Source organism: Prionailurus bengalensis, chromosome D3, assembly GCF_016509475.1.
Source record: "Prionailurus bengalensis isolate Pbe53 chromosome D3, Fcat_Pben_1.1_paternal_pri, whole genome shotgun sequence".
Taxonomy (NCBI): Eukaryota; Metazoa; Chordata; class Mammalia; order Carnivora; family Felidae; genus Prionailurus; species Prionailurus bengalensis.
The window spans coordinates 70,278,641-70,302,910 of record NC_057356.1 but is presented as its reverse complement, the minus strand read 5'-3'; the positions used below and the strand labels follow the sequence as shown (position 1 = coordinate 70,302,910).

Genomic DNA, 24,270 nt, shown 5'->3' with positions numbered 1-24,270 from the left:
ATGTATCACAGAAACATTCCAAAATTATCTAAGTGATAAAAAGCACCATACTGGAATAGGGGATACAGCTTCTCCAGTTAAGTATGCTTCTTTGGTTGTGAAACATATGACTAATTTGTTAAGGGTTACATGATGTCACTTATAATTTATGCATTATATCCCTTCCTTTCAATCATCTAGAAATAAATAAAATGAAAATAGGTATTTTTCATCATAAGCAAACCTAAATTTCTAGTGGGCAATAAAATCGCATCACTGAAGCAAATTAAATTTAGGGTATTACCTTTATTAAATAAAAAAGTTACACTATGATTTTTATACACTATTGAAAACAATGACTATTTTGTTTATTTGTCTAAAGGCAGCAATACTTCCCACTTCTCTCTCATGATGTTAAAGCTTCAAATTAGGTCCAGAAAATAAATAACAGGGTAGATTTTTCACATTTCTCTAGATTTATCAACTCGAAAGGGATTTCAGAGCATAAAGATAAAATGAGGCAGACAAAAAGAAGACTTGCAGATACTGACAGTTTGTCCTCAGAATTTGGTTAAATTTGGCTTCTTAAAATTCTATACTCCTATCCACAGAAGTAAATTTCGATTCTAGGACTGGGGAGAGAAGATCATTACTATAATAGTAAATAGCGAATACTTTGGCAAGCAGGAATAAGAGCACAAGTGAAGACATTGATAAATACATTTGGAACATCTCTTTGATGTGGTATGAGCTACAAATCAGAATGAAAGCATTATGGTTATTTGATTGCAGGGTCCTGGTGGGCGTTAACAATATAGCCAACACATCTACCCTCTACAGAAGTATAAATTCATGAAAAGAATAAGTCAAGCAGAGCAGTGGGGGAAAATAAAACACAGGAAAAAACCATAAATTTGAGAACATTCTCTCTTTTTGTCTGAAAAAAACGGGTTCCCTGAAGCATGGAAAGTATTTCCCAGTGGGTATGCTTCTATTCTGTTATCAGGGGAGGGCTTAATGCAGATTCTGGCCAATCATAAACATCTGGCAGCAACGAATCATATTCACTTCGCCATATTCTTTCTCTAATGTACTTGGCCTTGTCCTCAGGTTCTGGGTATCGAAAAGCCATTTTGTTAGCATACAGGTATTCTGTAACCTGAAAAATAAGTGAGATTACTGTGTAGGCTCTGAATATCAACCTGATTGAGAGAAAAGGTACTATTCAAACACAGAGAAATGAATTTAGAAGAGTGACGTTTTTCTTTTTTCAAAGTACAAAACAACATTACTTTGACTCATTTCAAACATTTGGAAACTATTAAAAGCTTAAAAGATGAAATAAAAATTATCTCCAATCTCACTGTAAGTCTGATGTGCTTTAAAGTCACCCCTCCCCCCCAAATATTGGCATTTCCTTCATACTTCAATCTAACAAATAATTTTAAGCTCTACTCTGTGTCAGTCAAGTAGACCTACTTGGGTAGCCTGCCCAGCCCATGTCCTTCTCCCTATTTTCAAATGGGGTGTAGGAGACTCTACTTCCTACCCACAGGTGACTGGACTCCGGTGAAAACCTAACCCACAATGAGCCAGGTAGTTTTTGCTCTAGAATCTGGATTAAGAGACACAGAAATTATTATAAATCAGGTGTTGGGCACTGAACTGTAAGGTCAAGTAAAGTTAGGGCTGAAACTTACACATGGAAACTCACTACCACCATCATGGAGTGCCAACCATGTTCTATGTGCTTTACATGGACATTTCATTTAATCCTCACAAGAATCCTATGAGGTAAGTACTGATAGTATTATTTTCATTTTACATATGAGGACACTGAAGTATGAGGAGTTTAAGTAACTTGCCCAAGACAGTTAAAAGAGAGCTGAGTTTTAAACCCAAAGCATTCTGATTATAGATCCCAGGCCCTATACGGTTAAGCTAGATTACCTCCCACGTCACTTGGCTTGAATGGATTTCTGGTATTTGTAACCAAGTCACACACCATGACTGGTGATGAGGATAAACGCTCTGAGCCTCAATTTTGATGTAAAATGAGGTAGTACAAAAAGCTTCCTCACAGGATATAGCTCAGTGCCTGTGAAATAGTCAATTCTCAAGTCACGGTTTCATTTTAACTTAAAAAACAATGTAGTGGCAAAGAGTAAAAAAATACTTAAACAATTATGCCTTCCTCCTCCTAGTCTAGTTCCCATTCTAAATGGTGATCATTATTGAAGTTTATTTCAGCTCTCTAAGAAAAAAACTTAACAAAAACGGAAGGTTATTAAAAATAAACTTTCATCCCAGGGGCTCAACCTTCCTGTATTTTGCGATGAAAATATGTTTCAATTATTTTCTGGTCTATTGTAAGAAACATATTTGTACCCACGGAAAAGACCGGGGCAAGGCAGGAGATCAGAGTGAGTTCTCCTTGGTCAGGTAGGCATGCAGTAGGTGACTGGTAGCTATAAAGAGATGCTCAGTGGCTGTGGGTTGGGGTGGGGGACAGAAACAAAGCACTGCCTAGTCTCCTGATCCCTTGCTCTTAAAAAGGAAAGCCTCAGTGAAGGAGAAAATTCTCTACTCTAGGGAAGGGGAAGAGACATGATATGGGGGCTGTACTCCTGTGCCAACTCCTAAACACAGGTATCTCCTATTTCATACGACCTTCCATCTGGGCACGACGGTAACCTCTTGACTGACTGATACGTTCCCAAATCTTTCCCACGTGTAATATCATTCTATAAATTCTTTTTTTTTTTTTAATTTTTTTTTTCAACGTTTATTTATTTTTTGGGACAGAGAGAGACAGAGCATGAACGGGGGAGGGGCAGAGAGAGAGGGAGACACAGAATCGGAAACAGGCTCCAGGCTCTGAGCCATCAGCCCAGAGCCCGACGCGGGGCTCGAACTCACGGACCGCGAGATCGTGACCTGGCTGAAGTCGGACGCTTAACTGACTGCGCCACCCAGGCGCCCCTCATTCTATAAATTCTAAAGCTGAACTCTTTCCATCCTAGTTCTGGGCTCTAAAATCCTCAGTTGTTTTGCAACAGTAAGGTATTCAGACTCTTTAGCCTGGCATTCATGTATGTGTACAAGCTGGCCTTAAGATAACTTTCAAATCCTGTCTTATGCCATTTTCCTACCTATACTTTAGATTCCAGCTCAACTGGAGTGGCTGTTTTTATTTTTTAGAATTTTATTTTTAAATAATTTCTACACACAACCATGGGGCTTGAACTCATGACTCTGAGACCAAGAGTCGCACACTCTACCGAATGAGCCAGCCAGGTGCCCCTGGATTGGCTGTTATTTCTTAAACATATCATCCTTTACTCTAATTCCCAACCTTTGTTTAGTTTATGAGTACTAAAATAATGCAAAAATAACATTTATAGTCAAAGGGGTAAAAATCTTAGGATCATCAGTATACAGTCAAAAATGTGGTTGATAAATTCTGCATCTAATCTTGATGTTTAAGAAAATTTTAGTAATCTGGGAATGAAGCCTACTTCTTTAAAAAGATGAAAGAATATTTATTTCAACCAAAAGCTAGTATCACATTCAATATTAAAATATAAGGATGTTCTTATCAACTGAGTTGCTTAGAACTGATCTTAAGGGTAAAAAAAAAAAAAAGAGCAATACATATAAATTAAGAATACAATTGCTTGCAATTGATTTAAAACTCAAAATTCCAAAAGAGTTAATTAAGAGACCATTAAAAGAATAAAAACTGGGGACGCCTGGGTGGCTCGGTAGGTTAAACTTCTGACTCTTGATTTCAGCTCAAGTCATGATCTCCAGTTCGTGAGATGGAGCAGCACAGGGCCCATTTGGGATTCTCTCTCTTCCTCTCTCTGCCCTTCCCCGACTCAGACTCTCTCTCTCAGAATAAATAAACTTTAAAAAAAAAAAAAGAATTAAGATTGTTCAACCAACTAGTTATCAAGTAAATTCATAAAAATTAATACCTCCCCTATATGGCAGAAATGACTAGCAAGGAAACAGATATGGAAAGAAAAACTTTGTTCGTTATAAAGAACCCAAAATTTTAAATATTCAGGAAAATAAGTATTCAGCAATGTACCACATTTATAGAAGAAAACAACAAAATGATATTGGAAGACTTAAAAAAAAAGAAAAAGATTGTGGTGAGTGAAAAGAGACACTGATGGGGAAGAACAGTCAATACTAAAAGACAACTGTACCAATTTAATTTATAATATGATAGTTTCCTATGTAGTTGCAGGGTTTTCTTTGAACTCAAAAACTGATCGAAAAATTCATCCAAAAAAATGCACAGTTTAAACAAATCCTAAAAAACCATAATGATGGGAAGGAACTATATAGTATAAAATAATATATATTATATATGCCACAATAACAATTATTTTTCTTAAGGTTTTAAGACTGTTTTAAGTAATCTCTACGCCCAACTCACAACTGCCAGATCAAGAGTCTGTGGGGCTCAAACTCACAACCGCCAGATCAGGAGTCACATGGCTCTACCTGAGCCAGCCAGGCACCCCACATACCACAATAATTTTAACAGTGCCTAGTAATAGGCCAATATAGTTAGCAACAGACTCTCAAGATATGAGGACTGTATGTTAATAAAAGGACCATTCTCCATTAATTGGTGCTGGGGCAACTGGTTAACTACTCCGAAAAAAATGTTTCTCTATCTCACATCATATTCTAAAATAATTCTGAGGGGTTAAAAAGTTTTATGTTATTAAAACATGCAGGTAGATATTTATATGATTTTGGGAGTGGGGGAAGGCATTAACATCCATAAAGGGTGAAGAAACAATCCACAGAGTAGACACATCATTCCATAAAAAAAACTTTTGAAATATGGCATTCCACAAGTTAAAATAAATGGCAAACGGGAAAATACCTGCACCACAGCCAAGAGGAGGATCACGACACTTAATATATACAGAGCCTTTATAAGTTAGTATTAGAAAGAAAACAACCAGTACAATATAAAAACAAGCAAAAGTCGAGGTGACTAGGTGGCTGAGTTGGTTAAGCGTCTGACTTTGGCTCAGGTTATGATCTCACAGTTCATGAGTTCGAGCCCTGTGTCAGGCTCTGTGCTGACAGCTTGGAGCCTGGAATCTGCTTCGGATTTTGTGCCTCCCTCTCTCTCTGCTCTTCCTCCCTCCCTCCCTCCCTCCCTCTCTCAAAAATAAATAAACGTTAAAAAATATTTTTAAAAACGAGATATAATTCTCCACCTATTAAGTATCTATGATTAAAAAAACACTAAGTATTGGCAAAAGTGTGGGAAAACAGATGTATTTCATATGTAATATGTACAATGTAAACTGATACTTTTTTCCTGAAGATATATGATGGTAATTCATATCAGAAGCCTTAGCATAGTAATACTTTTTGTTCTTATGATTAGACATTTATCTTACACAATCACAAATGTGTGCAAAAATTTATCTAAGGATGTTCATTACAATATTTCTAACAAAATGAGAAATGCTTAAAGTCCAAAAATACAGAAATGGTTAAACAAATTATGATATACCAACAAAGAGAATACCATGCAGCATTATTAACAGTCATACAGGAGAATTACTACTGATTTACATGGGAAAAGGTTTACAATATACTTAATGGAGAAAGTGCAGTGAAGAACCAATTATAAAAAACAGTCACAGGTGACTGCATGTGTGTGCAGATGTATGCATGTGTTTGGGAAGAAGAAAGACTAGAAGATAACAAATCCAGAATAATAATGTGGGTTACATCCTGGCAGAAAGAATATGGGTCACCTAAACTTTCTTCTTTGTACTCTTGAAATGTTTCAAACTTGTCTCTGTAAACTTGTGCTACTTGCATAAGAATACGCCATTAAAATTTATGTGAGGAGGTATAAATTAATACTTACCTTAATAGCAATGTTAATAGAAACTTCCTGAATATCAGCAAGTGGTGGGTAAAGTCTCCCTTGAGCTAGCTCTTTATCTGTCAATTGATTTGCCAGTGCCTGAAGAGAAAGACAGCATTTTACTTTTGTTTAAATAACACAGAATAAGGATCTAATAAAATGGGAAAGGGGTTTGGGGAGCAGTAAATCATACAGGTATCATAATTCTCCTTACTTTTATCAGGAATATGCTTAAAGCACTGCAGAAATTAAAACTGTTCACCACTAAACAATAAATAACCAGATTTAAAGGCTTATTGACAAATTCTTCTTAACACATACAAAGTTTGGCATAATTACAACAGCTGCTATGAAAACAGACATTAAAATTTGTATTAACACGAGTTCTTCAAAACTCATATTGCAGTCTGGCACTCCAAAAGGCCAGCACACTCCAAATAAACCAGTATTTGTCCATTAAAAAAATGAAGGTGCCATAGTATATCACCTTCAGATGTATATACTACATATATATGTATATTCACTACACATACACACACACACGCACACACACATATACATACTATACATATACTATACAGGTACAGTACATGTCATAAGTATGAAAGGATTCGTAACTTGCAATCAAACATCTAAAACATCATGATAAAAATGAATTTTATGCAAACGTAGATGGGCAAGTCACAAAATCAACAGATGAAGAACTTCCTTTCCATTCATAAGGCGGATTTGACCCATTCTCTATCTCTCTGATTTTTTTTTTTAATTTTTTTTTTTTTCAACGTTTATTTATTTTTGGGACAGAGAGAGACAGAGCATGAACGGGGGAGGGGCAGAGAGAGAGGGAGACACAGAATCGGAAACAGGCTCCAGGCTCTGAGCCATCAGCCCAGAGCCTGACGCGGGGCTCGAACTCCCAGACCGCGAGATCGTGACCTGGCTGAAGTCGGATGCTTAACCGACTGCGCCACCCAGGCGCCCCTCTATCTCTCTGATTTTAATTAGGATCCATTCATCTTTATAACTCATCCTTTATAAAACAGCCAAACAATATTTAGTATGTGTGCTGCCGAAGTGAGCACTGCCAAACACTATTTAAAGCATTTACCTTTGCAGCTTCTAGGAAAACATGGTCACTAATATGCCGGGTATTACAGAGAATAACAGCTAAAGCCACACCTAGAAAACATTATAAATAGTTTATTTAGTAAGGTCACTTTTCAAATTACAAAAGGAGCCAAATAAATTCCCACACTTAAAGCAAATTAATGGTAACCCACTTCCCCCAGACGGACCCCCAAAACAAAGCAGCCAAGAGAAAACAGAAATCTGAGAGTTAAAAATCAAGTGATCTTTGTTAACTGTTACAATTCTTATTTACCAGAACAATTTTAGAAATAGCAAATGGCTTTTCTCAATTTAACAGTTAGCAAAATTACAACGCATACAATTCATCAACACTTGTTACAAGAAACATCAATCCCCAGCCCACCTCTAAACACCTTTCCACTTCTTAGACGTTACTATGGACTTCTATAGAGGCAATTACTTTCCATTCTTTTAGTTGATTATTTTAATGTTTCTCTCTCTCACTCTTCAACAGCTTGCTTGAATTTCTCCTGACTGACTTCTGAGTTTTAGAGATCACTGATTCCTTCCTGCAGGAAATAAGTGTGTTGGCTTTCCTTCACATTTCCAGCCTCCTCCCTTCTTCCCACATGGTTAGGGCACAACTTTGGCTGAACCAATATTGTTTATGTTATTAGGACTTCATAAGTGTTACTTGCAGCTGAGCCATTATTAACACTCTGTCATGATTATTTCTCCTCTCCTGCATAACCTTTTGTTTTCCCTGAAGTTACTGTCCGGCTGTTCTCCTTGTTTTAGATTTTCTGTACTTAAAATCACTTCATCCTGAAACACTCATTCAACTGCCTAAATCATGAAGTGTTTCAGCTCCCGGACATAGTCTCTTCTTTCATCCTCTAGAAGAAACCTGTGCTGAAGCTCCCATCTGGTATGGCTGCTATGCATCCCAGACACAGAGTTGGCATCCTGGAAAAACCCTGATTTTCATGGGGACTCCCTTTGCTTCTGAGTTCACTTCCTAAATCCCACTTCTTCCTAGTTGTTTGTTACTTCCCTTTTTGGTGGGATACATTCTCCTGTAGTTTTCTGAAGATGCTCCCTCTCCTCTCCCCTCCTTTTTTTCTGCTACTTTCTACTTATTTGATAGTTTCTTTGGGTTTACAATTCTAGTTTGGAAATAATTTCCTATCAGAATTGTAAGCATTATTCCAACACCTTCTAGCTGCCAGCTAGATTGAGCTGATTGAGAAATCAGTGCCAATTTGATTCTCGATCCTTTTCAGTAATTATCTTTTAGCTGCATCTCAGGAAGTATTAGGATCTTTTTTCATAACCGAATGCTCTGTAATTTCCCAGCGATGTGCCTTGAGGTTCATGACTTTCACACACCACGTTTGGCACTCAGTGGGAGGGCCTTCCTATCTAGAAACTTGGATCTTTCAGTTTGGGGAACTGTTCATGAAGTTTTTCATAATTTTCTTCCCTCCATTTATCTGTTGTCTTTCTAAAATTTCTATTTTCTGATATTGTACTTCCGGGACTAGTCTGCTAATTATCTTCTTTTATTTTCTACCCCTTGTTCTTTGCTCTATTTCTAAGTGACTTCCTCAGCTTTTCTTTCTTTCTTTTTTTTAATGTTTATTTATTTTTGAGAGCAAGTGGGAGAGAGGCAGAGAGAGACAGAGACCCAGAATCCTGAGCTGGTTCTGTCCTATCAGCACAGAGCCCAAAATGGGGCTTGAACTCATGAACTGTAAGATCATGACCTGAGCCGAAATCAAGAGTCAAACGCTTAACCAACTGAGCCACCCAGGAGCCCCCTTAGCTTTTTCTTATAATCCTTCTGCTATCAAACTTTTCATTTTCAAGCACTCATTTTTGTTTCTAATTAAAAAAAAATTTCTTTGTCTTGTTTCTGGAACATAATATTTTTGTCTCCATTGATAGTTTTTTAACTTTCCTTCTCCCCACCTAATCCCTGCTTCTTTCTAAAAGGCTTTTTTTTTCTTGTTTATTTGATCTCTTTTATGAAATACATTGTTCATATAAGAGATTTTCCTCAGCTGATTAGTAATCTTTGAGTGTTTCTCATATGAGGGTTAGGCACTAGAATGATGGTAGCTCTGAGGCGAGGATGGGGTTTGCCCACTCCGAGAATCACTGCAGTGGCTTGGCTTTTAATCACCCTACTTTCTGGCACCTCTGTCCTCAACTGTGTCTGGCGTCTTCCAGTCTAGAAATTCTCAGTTTTACACTATTCAAAAGGTATCCCAACAGTCTTCACCAGAGTGGGGAAGCACAGTTATCTAATTACCCAAGGATGAGAAGAAAATCAGGTGGTTAATAGCTTCCTTATTTAATCCAGCCTCTAGATAATATATATATTTTAGAAAGTAGAGCATTTGTTCTATCTACAGTTAATGTTGTTACTTAAATATCTGGGGCAAGATCTATAGTCTTCTTATATTTTTCTTTTCGATTCCACATTCCTTTTTTTCCTCTTTATTCTTGACTTTCAGATTTTTTAAAAAAATTTTTAAAAATATTTTACTTATTTTTGAGAGGGAGAGTGCAAGCGGGGGAAGAACAGAGAGAGAGGGAGACTCAGAATCCGAAGCAGGCTCCAGGCTCTGAGCTGTCAGCACAGAGCCCCACGCGGAGCTCAAACTCATGAACTGCGAGATCATGACCTGAGCCAAAGTTGGACGCTTAACCGACTAAGCCACCCAGGCTCCCCTCAGATTTTTAAAAATCATTTCATTTCCTCCTCAAAGGTTCTCTCACCATAGCTGGGAAGTTTTTCTAGTCTTCTAGTGATTATCCTAAAATTTATAACATGCACCCTTATGAAAATTCTACGTCAATCTCTAATTTGCCCTCCGGACACAAGGCAAGTCCCTCATAACCGTTTAACTCTACTTAACTGACAAGCTATGTATTATTGTTGCTCCTTTCAAGTAAATCTTTTTCCTCTGGCTGCATTCAGTCTTCACTTTGTTGTTGGCTGCTAAAGCCTCACAATGATGTTCCCGGATGTGGCCTTCTTTTTATTTATCCCACATGGGTTTCACTGAGCATCCTGAATATGTGTATTGACATCATTCATCAGGTTCTAAGAAATTCTCAGCCATGAAGCCTACCAATATTGCCTCTGATTCATTCTCATGCCCATCTTTTAGGGCTTCAATAAACCACACCAATTAAAGATATGCATCTGTTTTTCTATATTTTCCTCTTTGTTTGGTCTCTGGATCATTTCTTCTGGCCTATCTTACCATTTAATTCTCTTTGCTGTAATCTGCTATAAGCCCCATTCACTGAGTTCTTAAAATTTATTTTTCAATGCTAGAATTTAGTGTTACTTGGCTGAATTTTTCGAATTTGGTTTTATCTCCATAAACTAATACTAAGCATATTTGCTTCAGAGCACCTGTTTGATATCTAGAATTCCAGAGTTTTCCTGTTGTTTCTGCTCCTTTTGCCTTGTGCTGTCTTATCTCTTTACATGAATTTTTAACTGGGAGTGTATTTCAAAATTTGTGAAAGGAACTTGAAGACTAGGGTGGTGTTACCTTGTTCCACAGAAGATTTCTGTTTGCTTCTGCCAGGCACGTGTGGATGCCGGTAGGTCAGAATAAAGGCCTGAGGTTTTCTAGATCATCCATGTGATAGTGCAAATATACCCCTATTCCAAGGTACAGCTTTAGGGTTTCAGCCCACTAGTGGTTCACTAGAATCCCTTCCTTGGCAGGTGCTGGATGCGAACACTGGTCTTCCCTTTGTGGAAAGTACTGGTTTACTGCTCAGCCACTTCTTGCTGATCAGAGAGTGCTTCCGGCATAAGACTCCTTCACATGCTGGTTTTCTGAGCTCTAGTTCTCTCCCTAATCTTGACCCAGAATTCCCCTGAGATCAAGAGTTGCATGTTCTACTGACTGAGCTAGCCAAGTGCCCCACAAAAAAAAAACCAAAAAACAAAAAACTTTTGAATGAATGAATGCCGCAGAAATCCCCCATATTACAGTCAACATTTTGTTAGCCTTTTGACTATTTTCAGGTTTTATTTTTGTTGTTATTTCATCCAGTTATAATTACTGGACTAGGTAATTCAAATATTATTGGAGCCTTACATGTTTACTTGCTTTATAAACAGACTTTTGTCTTCTTCTTTTTTTTTTTAATCATTTTATTTCTCATCCGTCCTCACCACTTCAAGTTTTTTTTTTTAATGTTTGTTTATTATTTAGAGACAGAGATAGAGCATGAGCATGGGAAGGGCAGAGAGAGAGGGAGAAGCATGGGAAGGGCAGAGAGAGAGGGAGACAGAGAATCCAAAGCAGGTTCCAGGCTCTGAGTGGTCTGCACAGAGCCCAACGTGGGGCTCGAACTCACAAACCTTGAGATCGTGACCTGAGCCAAAGTCGGACCCTTAACCAACTGAGCCACCCAGGCTCCCCTGTCTTCTTGTTTTAAAGCCCGTTTTTACCACCACTACCAATTTATTTTTACATCTATATTTATAGTGCTAATAATGGTTATTAATAAAGTTAGGACTTTGTAGTGCTGTATAAAATAATCAATTGCCAAATTCCTTACTAGTTAAATAAGATACAGAAAATGACTTTGTTAAAATGAACAGAAAGGTATTCTTTTCCATGTTCTTATGCTTTTATGCCACAGAAATATTGTTGGATAGAACAGATTGATTTTGAATATTATCAAGTTCGAGAAAGAGATCACTGGTGATGGGAGAGTTTCTACTACAGATACTAGGTCTCCAGAGATAAGCAGGGTAGACCTCTAGACATAAAACTGCCACATGGAAGGAAAAGGAGGAAAAGCGCTGGGATATTCACAGGCTAAAAGTCTTTGACAACAGTTGTAACATGCTTGCTTGACGCCAGCCCATGTACACTAAAAACCTACCTGTCATGAAATCTTAGAGTCTGCTCTCAGCTCTTCAGGGAGAGGCCCACAAGGAGAAAGACACACGTACAAGGGAAATTCAGATAAAATCCCTATTTTACTAAACATAGTCTCTCATTAAAATGAATGAACTAAGGATCACCAGGAATTTATAGAAAATGAACAGCACAAAAGAAGAAATATTTAAAAGAATCTTAGCCCTTAGGAGACATTTGAAGGATACTGCAACCTTTAAAAAAAAATAAAAGTGGATATTAAAAAAAAGAGTGATTTTAGGACAAGAAAAAGGTATTGGGAATAAAAAAGGTATTTGAACCTACTAAACTGATGACATGTGATATTAAACACTGTTAATTTCATGTGGTTATGATACTAGTACTATGGTGATATTTAAATTAAAAAATTACTTTTTCAGAGATATATACTGAAGTAGTTATGAACAAAATTATACAACATCTCTGATTTGCTTTAAAATAACCCAGTGAGGAACGCACGGGTGGGAATATATGGTTACCTGTTGATAACTGCTGAGGTGTGGCAGACTAGAGCATGGAACTTTGTTCTTCCCTCTGCTTTTGTGTATGTTTGAAAATTCTTATAATAAAAAAGATTTTGGGGTTTTTTGGTTATTTTTATTTTGTTATATTTATATTTGGTTATTTTTATTTTGTTATATATTTGGTTATATATAACATTTATTTTATATTGTTATTGTGTTATTTTATCTTAAGCAGGCTCCACACCCCATGTGGGGCTTGGACTCACAACCCTGAGATCAAGAGGTGCATGCTCTACTGATTGAGCCAGCCAGGTACCCCACAAAAAAAGACTTGAAACATACACTAAAAGTGCTAAAAACAGATGAATGAATGAATGCCACAGAAATCCCCCACATTACGGAATAAAAAAGGCAGAGGTGAATATGTGAAATAAAATTTACAACTCAAGAACAATAGAGGGATTTGACCGCGGTCTAACATAAGCTCTGTAAGAGGAAAACAGCAACAATGGAAGGGAAAAATGAGAAAGAAACAAAAAGTTACAAAAAATCCTTTGGAAAAGATATAGTGAACTGGCCCACACACATACATGTATAATAAATGGAAATTAAGCCTAAACCTGGATGCATCCCGGTAAGCTTTCAGAAATCTAAAGAGAAAATTATAAATATTTTTAGGAAGAAAAAGCTAGTATGCATGAAGAAATGAGAATCTTAATGACATCAAATTTCTCAACAGCAACACTGGCCACTAAAAGGAGAAATATTTTCAAAGATCTGAGAGAATGGACTTTCAGTCTACAAATCTCTACCCAACCAAACTATCAAGTGAGAAGACAAAATAAAGACATTTTAAGATATGTAAAAACTCGGGAACATTTCATCCATGCTCAATAAAAACACTTACTCAAAAATGCATTCCAAAAAGTGAGACCAAGACAGAAATAGGACATATGCGTGTGAGAGAGGACAATAACATGGGGCACAAGAAGTAGTCAACTGTGGAGCACAATCTAGGAGAAACGAAGAAAGCTAACAGGAAATTAAAGAAAGATTCCCTATACTTGACACCTGAAAGACTTTTGAGTTTCAAACATTTTGTAATATAGAATTATGTATTCACATCATACTTGTTTAGACATAAATGATCTATAATCATGTAATTTTAAAATCAATCCATAGACAAAGCACAGAAAACAACAGAACATAATGTAAATGTCCAAAAACCCTCTCTACAGTGTAGAAATACTAACTGACCAAAATTGAGAGATGGAATAAGAACAGATAAGAAAGCTAAGTACCAGATTTTTCAACTGTGGCAAACTAATAAAAACGGTCTTGGGGTGGCTGGGTGGCTGTCAGTTAAAGTTAAATGTCCGACTTTGACTCAGGTCATGATCTAGTGATTCTTGAGTTCAAGCCCTACGTCAGGCTCTGTGCTGACAGCTCAGAGCCTGGAGCCTGCTTCAGATTCTCTGTCTCCTTCTCTCTCTGCCCCTCTCCCACCCATACTCCTGTCTCTCTCTCTCTAAGATAAACATTAAAAAGTTAAAAAAAAAAAGTCTTAAGTTGTTATCAAAAGGTCTTTAAATATGTTCTATAAAAATAAAGGTAACTACTCTAAAAACTAAAAACAGTAATACAAATTCAGAGGTATAGAGAAGCGGCAAGGTATTAGGAGGTATGTGGACACTACTATATTTTACAGTTGGGAAGTTCATACATACTGTCTATAGCTGGAATCAAGATAAGGGAAGAGAAGTGTATCAGTGATGATGGTAACCATCAGAAAAACTCAAAGCAAACCACTGACAATGGTTATACCTGAGAAGTATGATAACGAGGCACCAAGAGAACACATGGGCTCTTTCCATAATTTGGCTGTTGTTGATAATGCTGTTATAAACACCAGGGTGCACGAATCCCTTTGAATTAGTATTTTTGCATTCTTTGGGTAAATACTAGTAGTACAATTGCTGGACCGTAGGGTAGTTTGATTTTCTACTTTTTGAGGAACTTCCACAGTGCTTTCCAGAGTGGCTCTACCAGTTTGCATTCCTACCAATAGTGCAATGGGGTTCCCTTTTCTCCATATTCTCACCAACATCTATTGTTTCTTGTGTCATTGATTTTAGCCATTCTGACAGGTGTGAGGTGATTATCTCATTGTGGTTTTGACTTGTCTTTTCCTGATGATCAGTGATGTTGAGCATCTTTTCATGTATCTATTGGCCATCTTCTTTTGAAAAGTATCTATTCATGTCCATTTTTAAATTGGGTTGTTTTTTGGGTGTTGGGTTTTATACATTCTTTACATATTTTGGATTCTAACCCTTTATCAGATATGTCATTTGCAAATATCTTCTCCTATTCCATAAGTTGCCTATTGACTGATGAATGGATAAAGATGATGTGAAACACACACACACACACACACACACACACACACACACACACACACTGGAATATTACTCAGCCATAAAAAAGAAATGAAATCTTGCCATTTGCCAACAACATGGATGGAACTAGAATTACGCTAAGCAAAATAAGTCAGTTAGAGAAAGACAAACACCATATGATTTCACTCATCTGTGGAATTCAAGAAACAAAACAAATGAGCAAAGGGGAAAAAAGAGAGAGAGAGGCAAACCAAGAAACAGACTCTTAACCATAGAGAACAAACTGATGGTTACCAGAAGGGAGGTGAGTAGAGGGATGGGTTAAATAGGTGATGGGGATTAGGGAGGGCACATGTCATGATGGGTACCCGGTGTTGTATGGAAGTGTTCAATCACTATATTGCACACCTGAAACTAGTATTACATTGCATGTTAAGTGCAATTTAGATAAAAACTTAAAAAAAAAAAAGGAGGTACCAAAGGGAGACAAAGAGGCTTAAATAATTTTAAAACATTCTGTTCCTTCTGCATTTTTATATACCATGTAGTACATGATTTCTGTAATAAAAACAAATTTAACGAACAATATGAATACATTTATAGGGTAAATAAAGCAAGTTGGATTTGCTGAATTCCTTGAGTTTACCTGTACAAACATACCAAAATTCTGTAAACACTATTGTTCATTTTATTCTTAAATTCTAAGGAATTTGGAGAACTAGTTAATGTAATTAACTATTGATCTTTAACATAAATAACGGTGGCATTTACCTGGAAAAATATATACATTGTTTCCTTGGCCTGGTGTAAATACTTGCCCGTCATTGAGTTTCACTGGCTCAAATGGACTGCCACTGGCAAACAAACACCTTCCCTGTTAAGAAATGAAACAACTTAAATTTGTAACTTCATTTGGACTAAAATATTGAGGTGAATCAAAACAACGAATCAAAACAAAGTTAAATCCTGTACTAAAACAGACCAATACATTCTTTGTGAACAGACATAATTTATTATATAACATAATACTTCCACTAAAATTCTTATTAGATGGGTGCTTGGGTGGCTCAGCTGGTTAAGCGTCTGACTCTTGATTTGGGTTCAGGTCATGATCTCATAGTTCACGGGATCGCGCCCCGCATAGGGGTCTGTGATGACAGTGCAGAGGCTGCTTGGGATTGTCTCTTTCCCTCTCTCTCTGCCCCTCCTCCTGCTTGCTCGCGCACTCTCTCTCTCTCTCTCTCTCTCAAAATAAATAAATAAATAAATATTTAAAAAATTCTTATTAGAATGATGTGTGTGTTTTTTTTAAAAATGTTAGAGAGAGGCAGAGAGAGAAAGAGCACAAGTAGGGGAGAGGGCAGAGGGACAGAGGGAATCTGAAGCAGGCTCGACATTGGGGTTTGATCCTATGACTCTGGGATCATGACCTGAGACAAAATCGAGAGTCAGACACTCAACTGACTGAGCCACCCAGGCACCCCTAGAATGAGGTTTCATGCATCACACACATTCAAATAAAGTTGAAAACTGCCCATTAATAAACTAAAAATCCTGACACTTCTTTTTCCTTTTAAAATGTAGATGGGCCAACAAATGCTATCCTGAATAATAAAGATTGCTGTAAACACCTGTGAATGAAGTGGAACACATCAAAAATTAAATTGTGACCACTGACTGTCCATCTGCTGTTTTTTGGCTCTGTTCCAGGTGCTTTCTATGAGTTAACTCAGTATAGCCTGTGTAAGAAACCTTCTGGGATTATCATCTCCATCTCACTGATATATAAAAAAAAAATCTCATAAAACTATGGCTTAGATGTCCAAGTGCTTTGTAAAAAGTCATGCATCACAACTGCAGCAGTTACATTTGAATCCAGACTTTTTTTTTTTTATAACTCTAAAGCCCATGGTCTTTCCATTCTGCTATAATGCCCGAATATGCAGTTCACACAAAGGTGTATGGTATACCCACACTATTACCCCAGAAAAATATGGCATGTTGCCTTGTTGAAGAAAAATAAATCTCCAAATTTGTTGTGTCACTTCTAGTACTATGCTCAACAATGGTATACAATGTTACCAGCATATTCAATATTTCTTTAAAAAATTTTTTTAAATGTTTGTTTATTTTTGAGGGGGTGGGGAGGAGAAGGGGCAGGGAGCGAAAGGGAGACAGAATCTGAAGCAGGCTCCAGGCTCTGAGCTGTCAGCACTCTGACGCAGGGCTCAAACCCACAAACCGTGAGATCATGACCTGAGCCAACATCAGACGCTCAACTGACTGGGCCACCCAGGCACCCTGAATATTCACTATTTCTAAGAGAGAATTAGATGCCCATGAAATTGAAGAGCACCTGAAAGTAAATTTGTAAATCCTTTAAATATCATTTCCCTGTGCCAAATCTTACCTGCCCCACTCCTCCTTGGCAAAAAAACAAAACAAAACAAAACAAACAACTTGGAATACTTGAGGTATGACTAAAGTAGATCATGTTTAATCAGCTACTTGGATTAAAGAAAAGGAGATTTATAGAAAGCTAAACTATCTCCACACAGTAGGATGGACAAACTGACATGGCACCTGAACACTGGGCAGAATAAGAAGCGTTTAGACAACACTATTGTCTTCTTTTCTCCAGATCTAAAAATGTGTATTATACCGTTATACCAATGGTGTAATGATTATTCTTTGAAGTATAGTGGATCCTCAGATTTAATACTCAAGAATTTGACCCTTTGGATCATATGAGCAGATACTTGTAACTGGGAATATAACCCTGTGGCAGTGTTAAAGAATTCAAAAGAACTAAATCTTAAACAATTTGGATGGAAAGTAAAAATTTGTTCCCGACAGCTGTCAGATGACTGAGAACAATGGCCCTCATAAAGACAAACACTGACAGTGAAGATGTGTTTGAAGAGGGTAAAAAGAATTGTTTTATGAAACATGAGGGCAGGAAAGCAGAATTTATTTATGAATTGACTATTTCTATAATACACCTTTGTACGTCTGTGTCACTAAATAATTAGAAAAATAATCAAATAGAAATTCTACAAAGAAAAATACAATAAAATTAAGAATCTAACAGCAGAAGGGCGCCTGAGTGGCGCAGTCGGTTAAGCGTCCGACTTCAGCCAGGTCACGATCTCGCGGTCCGGGAGTTTGAGCCCCGCGTCAGGCTCTGGGCTGATGGCTCAGAGCCTGGAGCCTGTTTCCGATTCTGTGTCTCCCTCTCTCTCTGCCCCTCCCCCGTTCATGCTCTGTCTCTCTCTGTCCCAAAAAAATAAATAAACGTTGAAAGAAAAAAAAAAGAATCTAACAGCAGATTAGCATAGCTAAAAAAACAATATGCCAACTGGAAGATAAAGTCAAAGAAAATCACCAGATTAAAACACAGTATGCAGACAGGATGGTGTATATATAAACTAATGTAGTAGATATAAGAGATATGGTGAAAAGGTCTGACAATCACACAACTGGAGTCCCACAAGAAGAGAGAGAGAAGGCAGCCAAATCAGAGATACTGCCAAGAGACCACAAGAGAGGGCAGCATCAAGATAAAGAGCTCATAGTCCCAGGCGGAATAAATACAAAGAAAAACACACCCATGCCCAATGTGGTAAAACCCAAGACAAAATGGTATATCAAAAGGAAAACAAATCAGAAAACAAGAGAATAATATCTTCAAAGTGCTAAAATAAAGTCCCTGTCAACTTTTACTTCTATGCACAGTGAAAATATCCTTCAAAATGAAGGCAAAATAAAGCGATTATCAAGAGAATTCATCAGACCCACACTCAAGGAAAGTTCTTCTGGTAGAAGGAAAATGATCCAAGATAAAAGCACACACATACAGGAAGGACAAAATGGCAACAGAAGATATCAAAATGTATCGAAATGAATATTTTGTGTTTAGAATCATAATGTCTTTTGGGGTTTAAAACATAGAGTTAAAATGCACAACAATGGGGCCCCTGAATGGCTCAGTTCGTTAAGCATCTGACTCTTAATATCCGCTCAGGTTGTGTACTCGCCATTTTGAGATTGAGCCCTGCAACAGGCTCTGCATTCAGTTGGGCTCTGCACCTGCTTGGGATTCTCTTACTCCCTCTCTCTCAAAATAAATAAATAAACATTAAAAAAAATAATAAATAAAACACACAAGACCCACAAGACATGAGGGTATTAAAATGGAAATATAAGGTAATTGCTTTCAAGAATTCAAACAAGCAATAATATCAGAATTTGACAATTCATGGGTGCATACTGGAATCTCTAGAGTAACCATGAAAAGAATTATACAAGAATGTATAACTAACAGGCTACTAGAGGGAAAATAATAGACAAGACCAATTCATGTAGTTGTCATCAGTACCTCTGTAAGTGTATATGCTTCTTCAGCTGTGCATTCAGCCTTTGCTGTAGGATTGCTCAATGCAAATATTACAGGCCTTTCGTTGATATCAGCCATGGCTTTGATTACATCAGGGGTGAAAAGCCGGCCAGCTCCTGCAACTCCTATGACATATAAAGGGGGGGGGGGGAGCAATTTCATTATAGTTAAAATAAAACAATTCTTATCAACATCATTTCTACAATAGGTTTAATACAACAAAAGCACAGGTAAACTCCCATCACAAAGACAGATTTTGTATAGCTGAGAAAATGCCATGGGAACAAAATCTTGAATCTGAAAACAACAATAAAATTCTAAAAGCTTTCACTGAAATACTCAGTTTGCCCCAAAAATAGTGAATTGCAGGAAATAAGAGTATGAGAGTACCTCCAACTCTAATTAAGAAGATAAAACTTGCTACAACATGGAGGAACCCTGAGGACATTATGCTAAGTAAAATAAGCCAGTCACAAAAGGACAAACGCTGTAGGATTCCACTTACATGAGGTACCTAGAGTAGTCAAATTCATCAATACAAAAAGTAGAACGGTGATTGCCAGGGGCCGGGGGCAAGTATTTGTTTAATGGGTATGGAGTTTCAGTTTTGCAAGACGCGGAGTTCTGGAGCCTGGCTGCACAGCAACGTGAATGCACCTAACATATCCAACTGTACGTTTAAAAATCGTTATGATGGCAAATTTTACATTATGTGTATTTTACCGCAGTTACAAATGAATTTTAAAAAGATAAAAACTTGCATCTCAAATGTTAAACTTTCAAACTCTGGTATTCATTACAAAATACCAGAAATTCAGAAGGGATACCAAATCATCTTGACTAAAGCAATCTATTTTCTTGATGGAATTTAATGGCCTTTTTATTAAGCTCCTATACTGTATTAGGCCTCTGGGATATAAAAATGAGTATAACGCTGCTTATAATTGAGAAAAAAAACAAGTAAAGAGAAAATGAGAAAACCTGTAACAGGTGCCAACAAGTACGCACTGTTAAGAGGAGGACCCGGCCCATGACAGGACGCTGGGGATGACCAAGCAGTGCCTCAGCTGAGTACTCTTCCAGTTCATCCAGTAAAGAGACTTCAATAGTCAAAATAATTAATTTTCAATTCTGTTTTATAAACTGATATGTAATAAAGAGAAATACTGATCTGGAGACCAAAGTTTTAGCACCTGCTCTGTCACTCCTGGATATATGAAATATTCACAAATCTTGGGCAGGTTGTTTAACATCTCCGTGCTTGTTTTTCCTATGTACAATAGGAATTTATATTCAGTGTTTCTCCATGTGGAGGTGTGTGAACATATTTTTAGGAGTCCGTGAGTTCTAAAATAATTAAACCTTTAAAATTTTTGTTTTCTTGACCCTCCAGAGATAGACTGAATGGACAGATTCTTAGGTTTCCATATAGGGTTTTGAGAGAAGTTGGATGATCGTCAAGATGTCCTCTTTCTCTAAAACAATTATGAGTTCTAATCAATGAAGAAGCTAATGGCCATAGAAACTTACTGTTTGTGACTGGTTTACTATTTAAAATTCTACAGGGCCTCTTCAAGAAAGTGATAAAATTATTTAAAAATTATAGATTCAAATCTTACAGCTGTAAACGAAATGAAATTGCTCCTCTTTTAAAAACTTTTACATTTTCGGGGCACCTGGGTGGTTCAGTCAGTTAAGCATCCCACTCTTGATCTTGGCTCAGGCCACGATCTCACAGTTCATGAGTTTGAGCCCCAAGTCAGGCTCTGCACAGATGGCGTGGAGCCTGCTTGGGATACTGTCAATCTCTCTCTCTCTCTGCCCCAACCCCTCGTGTTTTCTCTCTCTGCCTCTCTCTCAAAATAAATAAATAAACTTAAAAAAAAAAAAGACTTTTACATTGTCTGCTATGAACTCAGTGCCATTCTGGCATAGTCAGATGTCAGCTATGCAATGCCTGACTTTCAAAACGTACCAAAGCTTTCTGCTTTGTTGCCAATGCAAAGCTTTGACTCTGCATAGGACTTTCTTGGTTCAGTCTGTCAGGTGACCTTGGTCTTTTTTCAGGTTTTGAGTGCAGCGGTCAGTCACACCAACTCTAAAAGCAAAGCATGATAAATCGCACAGCTTCGAGCACTTAAAAGTACAAGCAACATCTGTTAACTGAACTTTACACACTATGACCAAAAGGCTACCACAGAAAAAAAACATTATATGCTGAAAGCTAAATAAAATGGGTCATTTCATTTTTAGTGCTCTTGCGTGATAGTTATGACCAGCAACATAGAGTTAAGTGATACAATGATTTGTCAACAACTCCACTTACCAATTATAGCTGAAGGCTTGAGTATGTTTACTGCATCTTCAAAAGTATCAGGTATATGCTCTGGGGCTGAGTGAGCAAAGGGCTCCTGATGACTCTCGATTTTAGCTTTTCGTCCCTGAATTTTTGGGAAAAATACAGTATTTTTTAGTAAATGCTTACCGAGAATTAATTGAAAAGACATCATTATGAGTCACATATTGTTTCTATAATACGAATGTCTTTTCATTCTCATTTACTTTCCTCTTCAACCTCTATCTTGCAATTCTATCTTTGCAGTGTCCACAAAACCCACATATAAAACATAAATCCAATCTTGTCATAATCAGAAAATTCCTAGTCCCTCTCAAAAACTCATTTACTTTGTTAAGTGCTTCTAAATCCAATATGGCACAAAGGCTTATAATACCCTATCCAGGTTAGATGCATTTTGGAATTCAGAATTTTTCACATTTTAGAAACGTATTATGGTAATATAGCAAATATTACAAATCTTCCCACCGTGGACACCCCAAAGTGAACAACACTTATGAACAGTACTACCAATACCCTCTCTGGTTTTGCTACCAGGTAAGTTCAAGTCAGTCAGATCTGTTACCAATTTCAGAAAAAACTTTGGGGTTTCAGAGCTTTTAGGAATCTAGACATCATGGACTAGTTGTACTAACAAGAGTTCTGAAGCAAGAGGAACAGGGAATTCTGGCTCAGGATGGCTGAATTAAGAACATGCTTTCCTCCACGAATCCCAGGCCAAAAACTAGAACAATGAAATCCTTAGTAGTATTACAAGGCCACCAGAGGTACCACTGACAAACCAGAACAATGAAGAATTTCTCAGTATCGAAAGCAGGCAAAAACACATAGAATGCAAAAACCAACCAGGCTGAGAAATCCATACCCTTATTTTGGCAAAAGAGAAGACCCTGCCGCAGAGGTGAAACTTTGCATCAGAATTCCAGAATAGCCCCAGAGAAGAACTAGCAAGGTTTGGGAAAAGCAACACACCGCCATCGGTTGGCTGGGAAGTTAATTAAAGGACTGACATCTAGCCTCAACAGATCCAGGTTTTCAGAACAGTGGCCTCCTGTGCTCGCTCTCCACTATGGGGGTTCAACAGGAAACTCTCAAAGTCTCAATAAGGAGGGCAGTGTTTGGGTCACCAAGAGAGACTGGACACCTATGTGTTTTACACATAGGTCAAGCTATCCACACACCCTAAAAGAAAAATAGACTTTGAACTTGTGGATATAGAGGGATTCTCACTGGTGCTAACCAATACCATATTCATTCTTGAGCTGACTTGTTTATTAAAGAGAATCACAAAACATCTGTGAAAACCAACACCACAAAAAGAAGCATCAAACTGGGTACCAGTAAAAATATGTATTCTGCCAACAGCTTTCTAAAAGCACAAGGTTTATAATCCTTGTATTTGATATGTAAGCAAATACGGTGGCTATAGCTCACTTGGGAGGCAGCACAGTCCAATGGTTAAGAGCACAGGCCTCACAGGCTGCTCGGATGTGACTCTTACACACAACTTAAATTGATGACCTTGGAAAAGTCACCTGCCCTTTCAAACCGCAGTTTCCTCATCTGTAAAATTTCACAGAATTTTTCAGAAGATTAAATGACATAATACCTGTAGAGTCTTACCACAACGTCTGCTGCATTTTAAACTACTATTTAAGATTATGTATAATTTAAGCACTCAAAACTTTTCATTCATACACTTCTTCATTTTATTTTTTGTACGAATAGTTGTGAGCACTAATTAAGAAGGCAAGATTTCATACGATAGTTGTGAGCACTAATTAAGAAGGCAAGATTTCAGAACTGAAACAAAGCACACGGAAATAAACTTGCTCCAAAGATATGTATTTCAAGTAACTGAGGTATGTCATTATATATAACAAAAATACAATAGCATTGTGTACTGGACACAATGTACTGTGTTGTGTACTGGACAGCATTGTGTACTGGACACAAAGGTTCAACTATGAAACAGTTTACCTACATTATAATGTGTTACACAGTATAAGATACAAGGCATTTCTTAAGCTACTAAAAATGGCAATCAATGTTAGGAAGGCAGGCAGGTCCAAAGGATACTAAATTAATCTGGGATAGAAGCTTCTTATTATCCATGAACTGGCTTCAAGAAAACGTCCGTGGACATGTTAGACTGCTACAAGGGATTATGATCTCCAAATGGTTAAAGAATTTCTGCTCAAATGTCAGATGTCCTGCTAACAATTTAATTAGAAACTTCTGAGTTCCCATATAAAGCCTAGTTTTAGAAAGGTCAAGTACAATCTTATTTGTATGGCTACTTGCTTTCTTAAGACTCAGAGAACAAAGCAAGAAAGAAAATGTCCATGCCAACATGGAGATTATGATTTAAATAAAAAGCAAGAGTCTTTATAAAAGACAAAAAGTAGACTGGAGGCACCTGGGTGGCTCAGTCAAACATCCAAATCTTGATTTCAGCTTAGGTCACAATCTCACAGTTCCTGGGATCAAGCCCCACGTTGGGCTCCATGCTGACAGCGTAGAGCCTGCTTGGGATTCTCTCCCTCTCCCTCTCTCTCTCTCTCTCTCTGTACTCCCCCCACTCACGAGCATGCACTCTCTTTCCCTCTCTCAAAATAAATAAACTTAAAAACAAAAAAACACGGGAGGATTTCTGTTGAGAATATACTGGAAGGTCCCCAACTGGTACAATCTGGACAGTTCAGTCCA

At 37.4% G+C, this 24,270-nt stretch overlaps 1 protein-coding gene across 1 annotated transcript in view; it reads right to left on the bottom strand.

Annotated features, from left to right (window-relative positions):
• Nucleotides 1-265: 265 nt before the first annotated feature.
• The window catches only part of ME2 (malic enzyme 2), a 53,800-nt gene continuing 29,795 nt past the window's right edge, over nt 266-24,270 (bottom strand). The window contains exons 11-16 of the mRNA XM_043558852.1: nt 21,532-21,646; nt 19,188-19,330; nt 15,581-15,683; nt 7,005-7,075; nt 5,897-5,995; nt 266-1,138 (exon numbers count right to left, since the gene is read on the bottom strand). Coding sequence (XP_043414787.1) covers nt 971-1,138; nt 5,897-5,995; nt 7,005-7,075; nt 15,581-15,683; nt 19,188-19,330; nt 21,532-21,646 — 699 coding nt within the window. The 3' untranslated portion in view covers nt 266-970. The remainder of the gene's footprint in view (nt 1,139-5,896; nt 5,996-7,004; nt 7,076-15,580; nt 15,684-19,187; nt 19,331-21,531; nt 21,647-24,270) is intronic.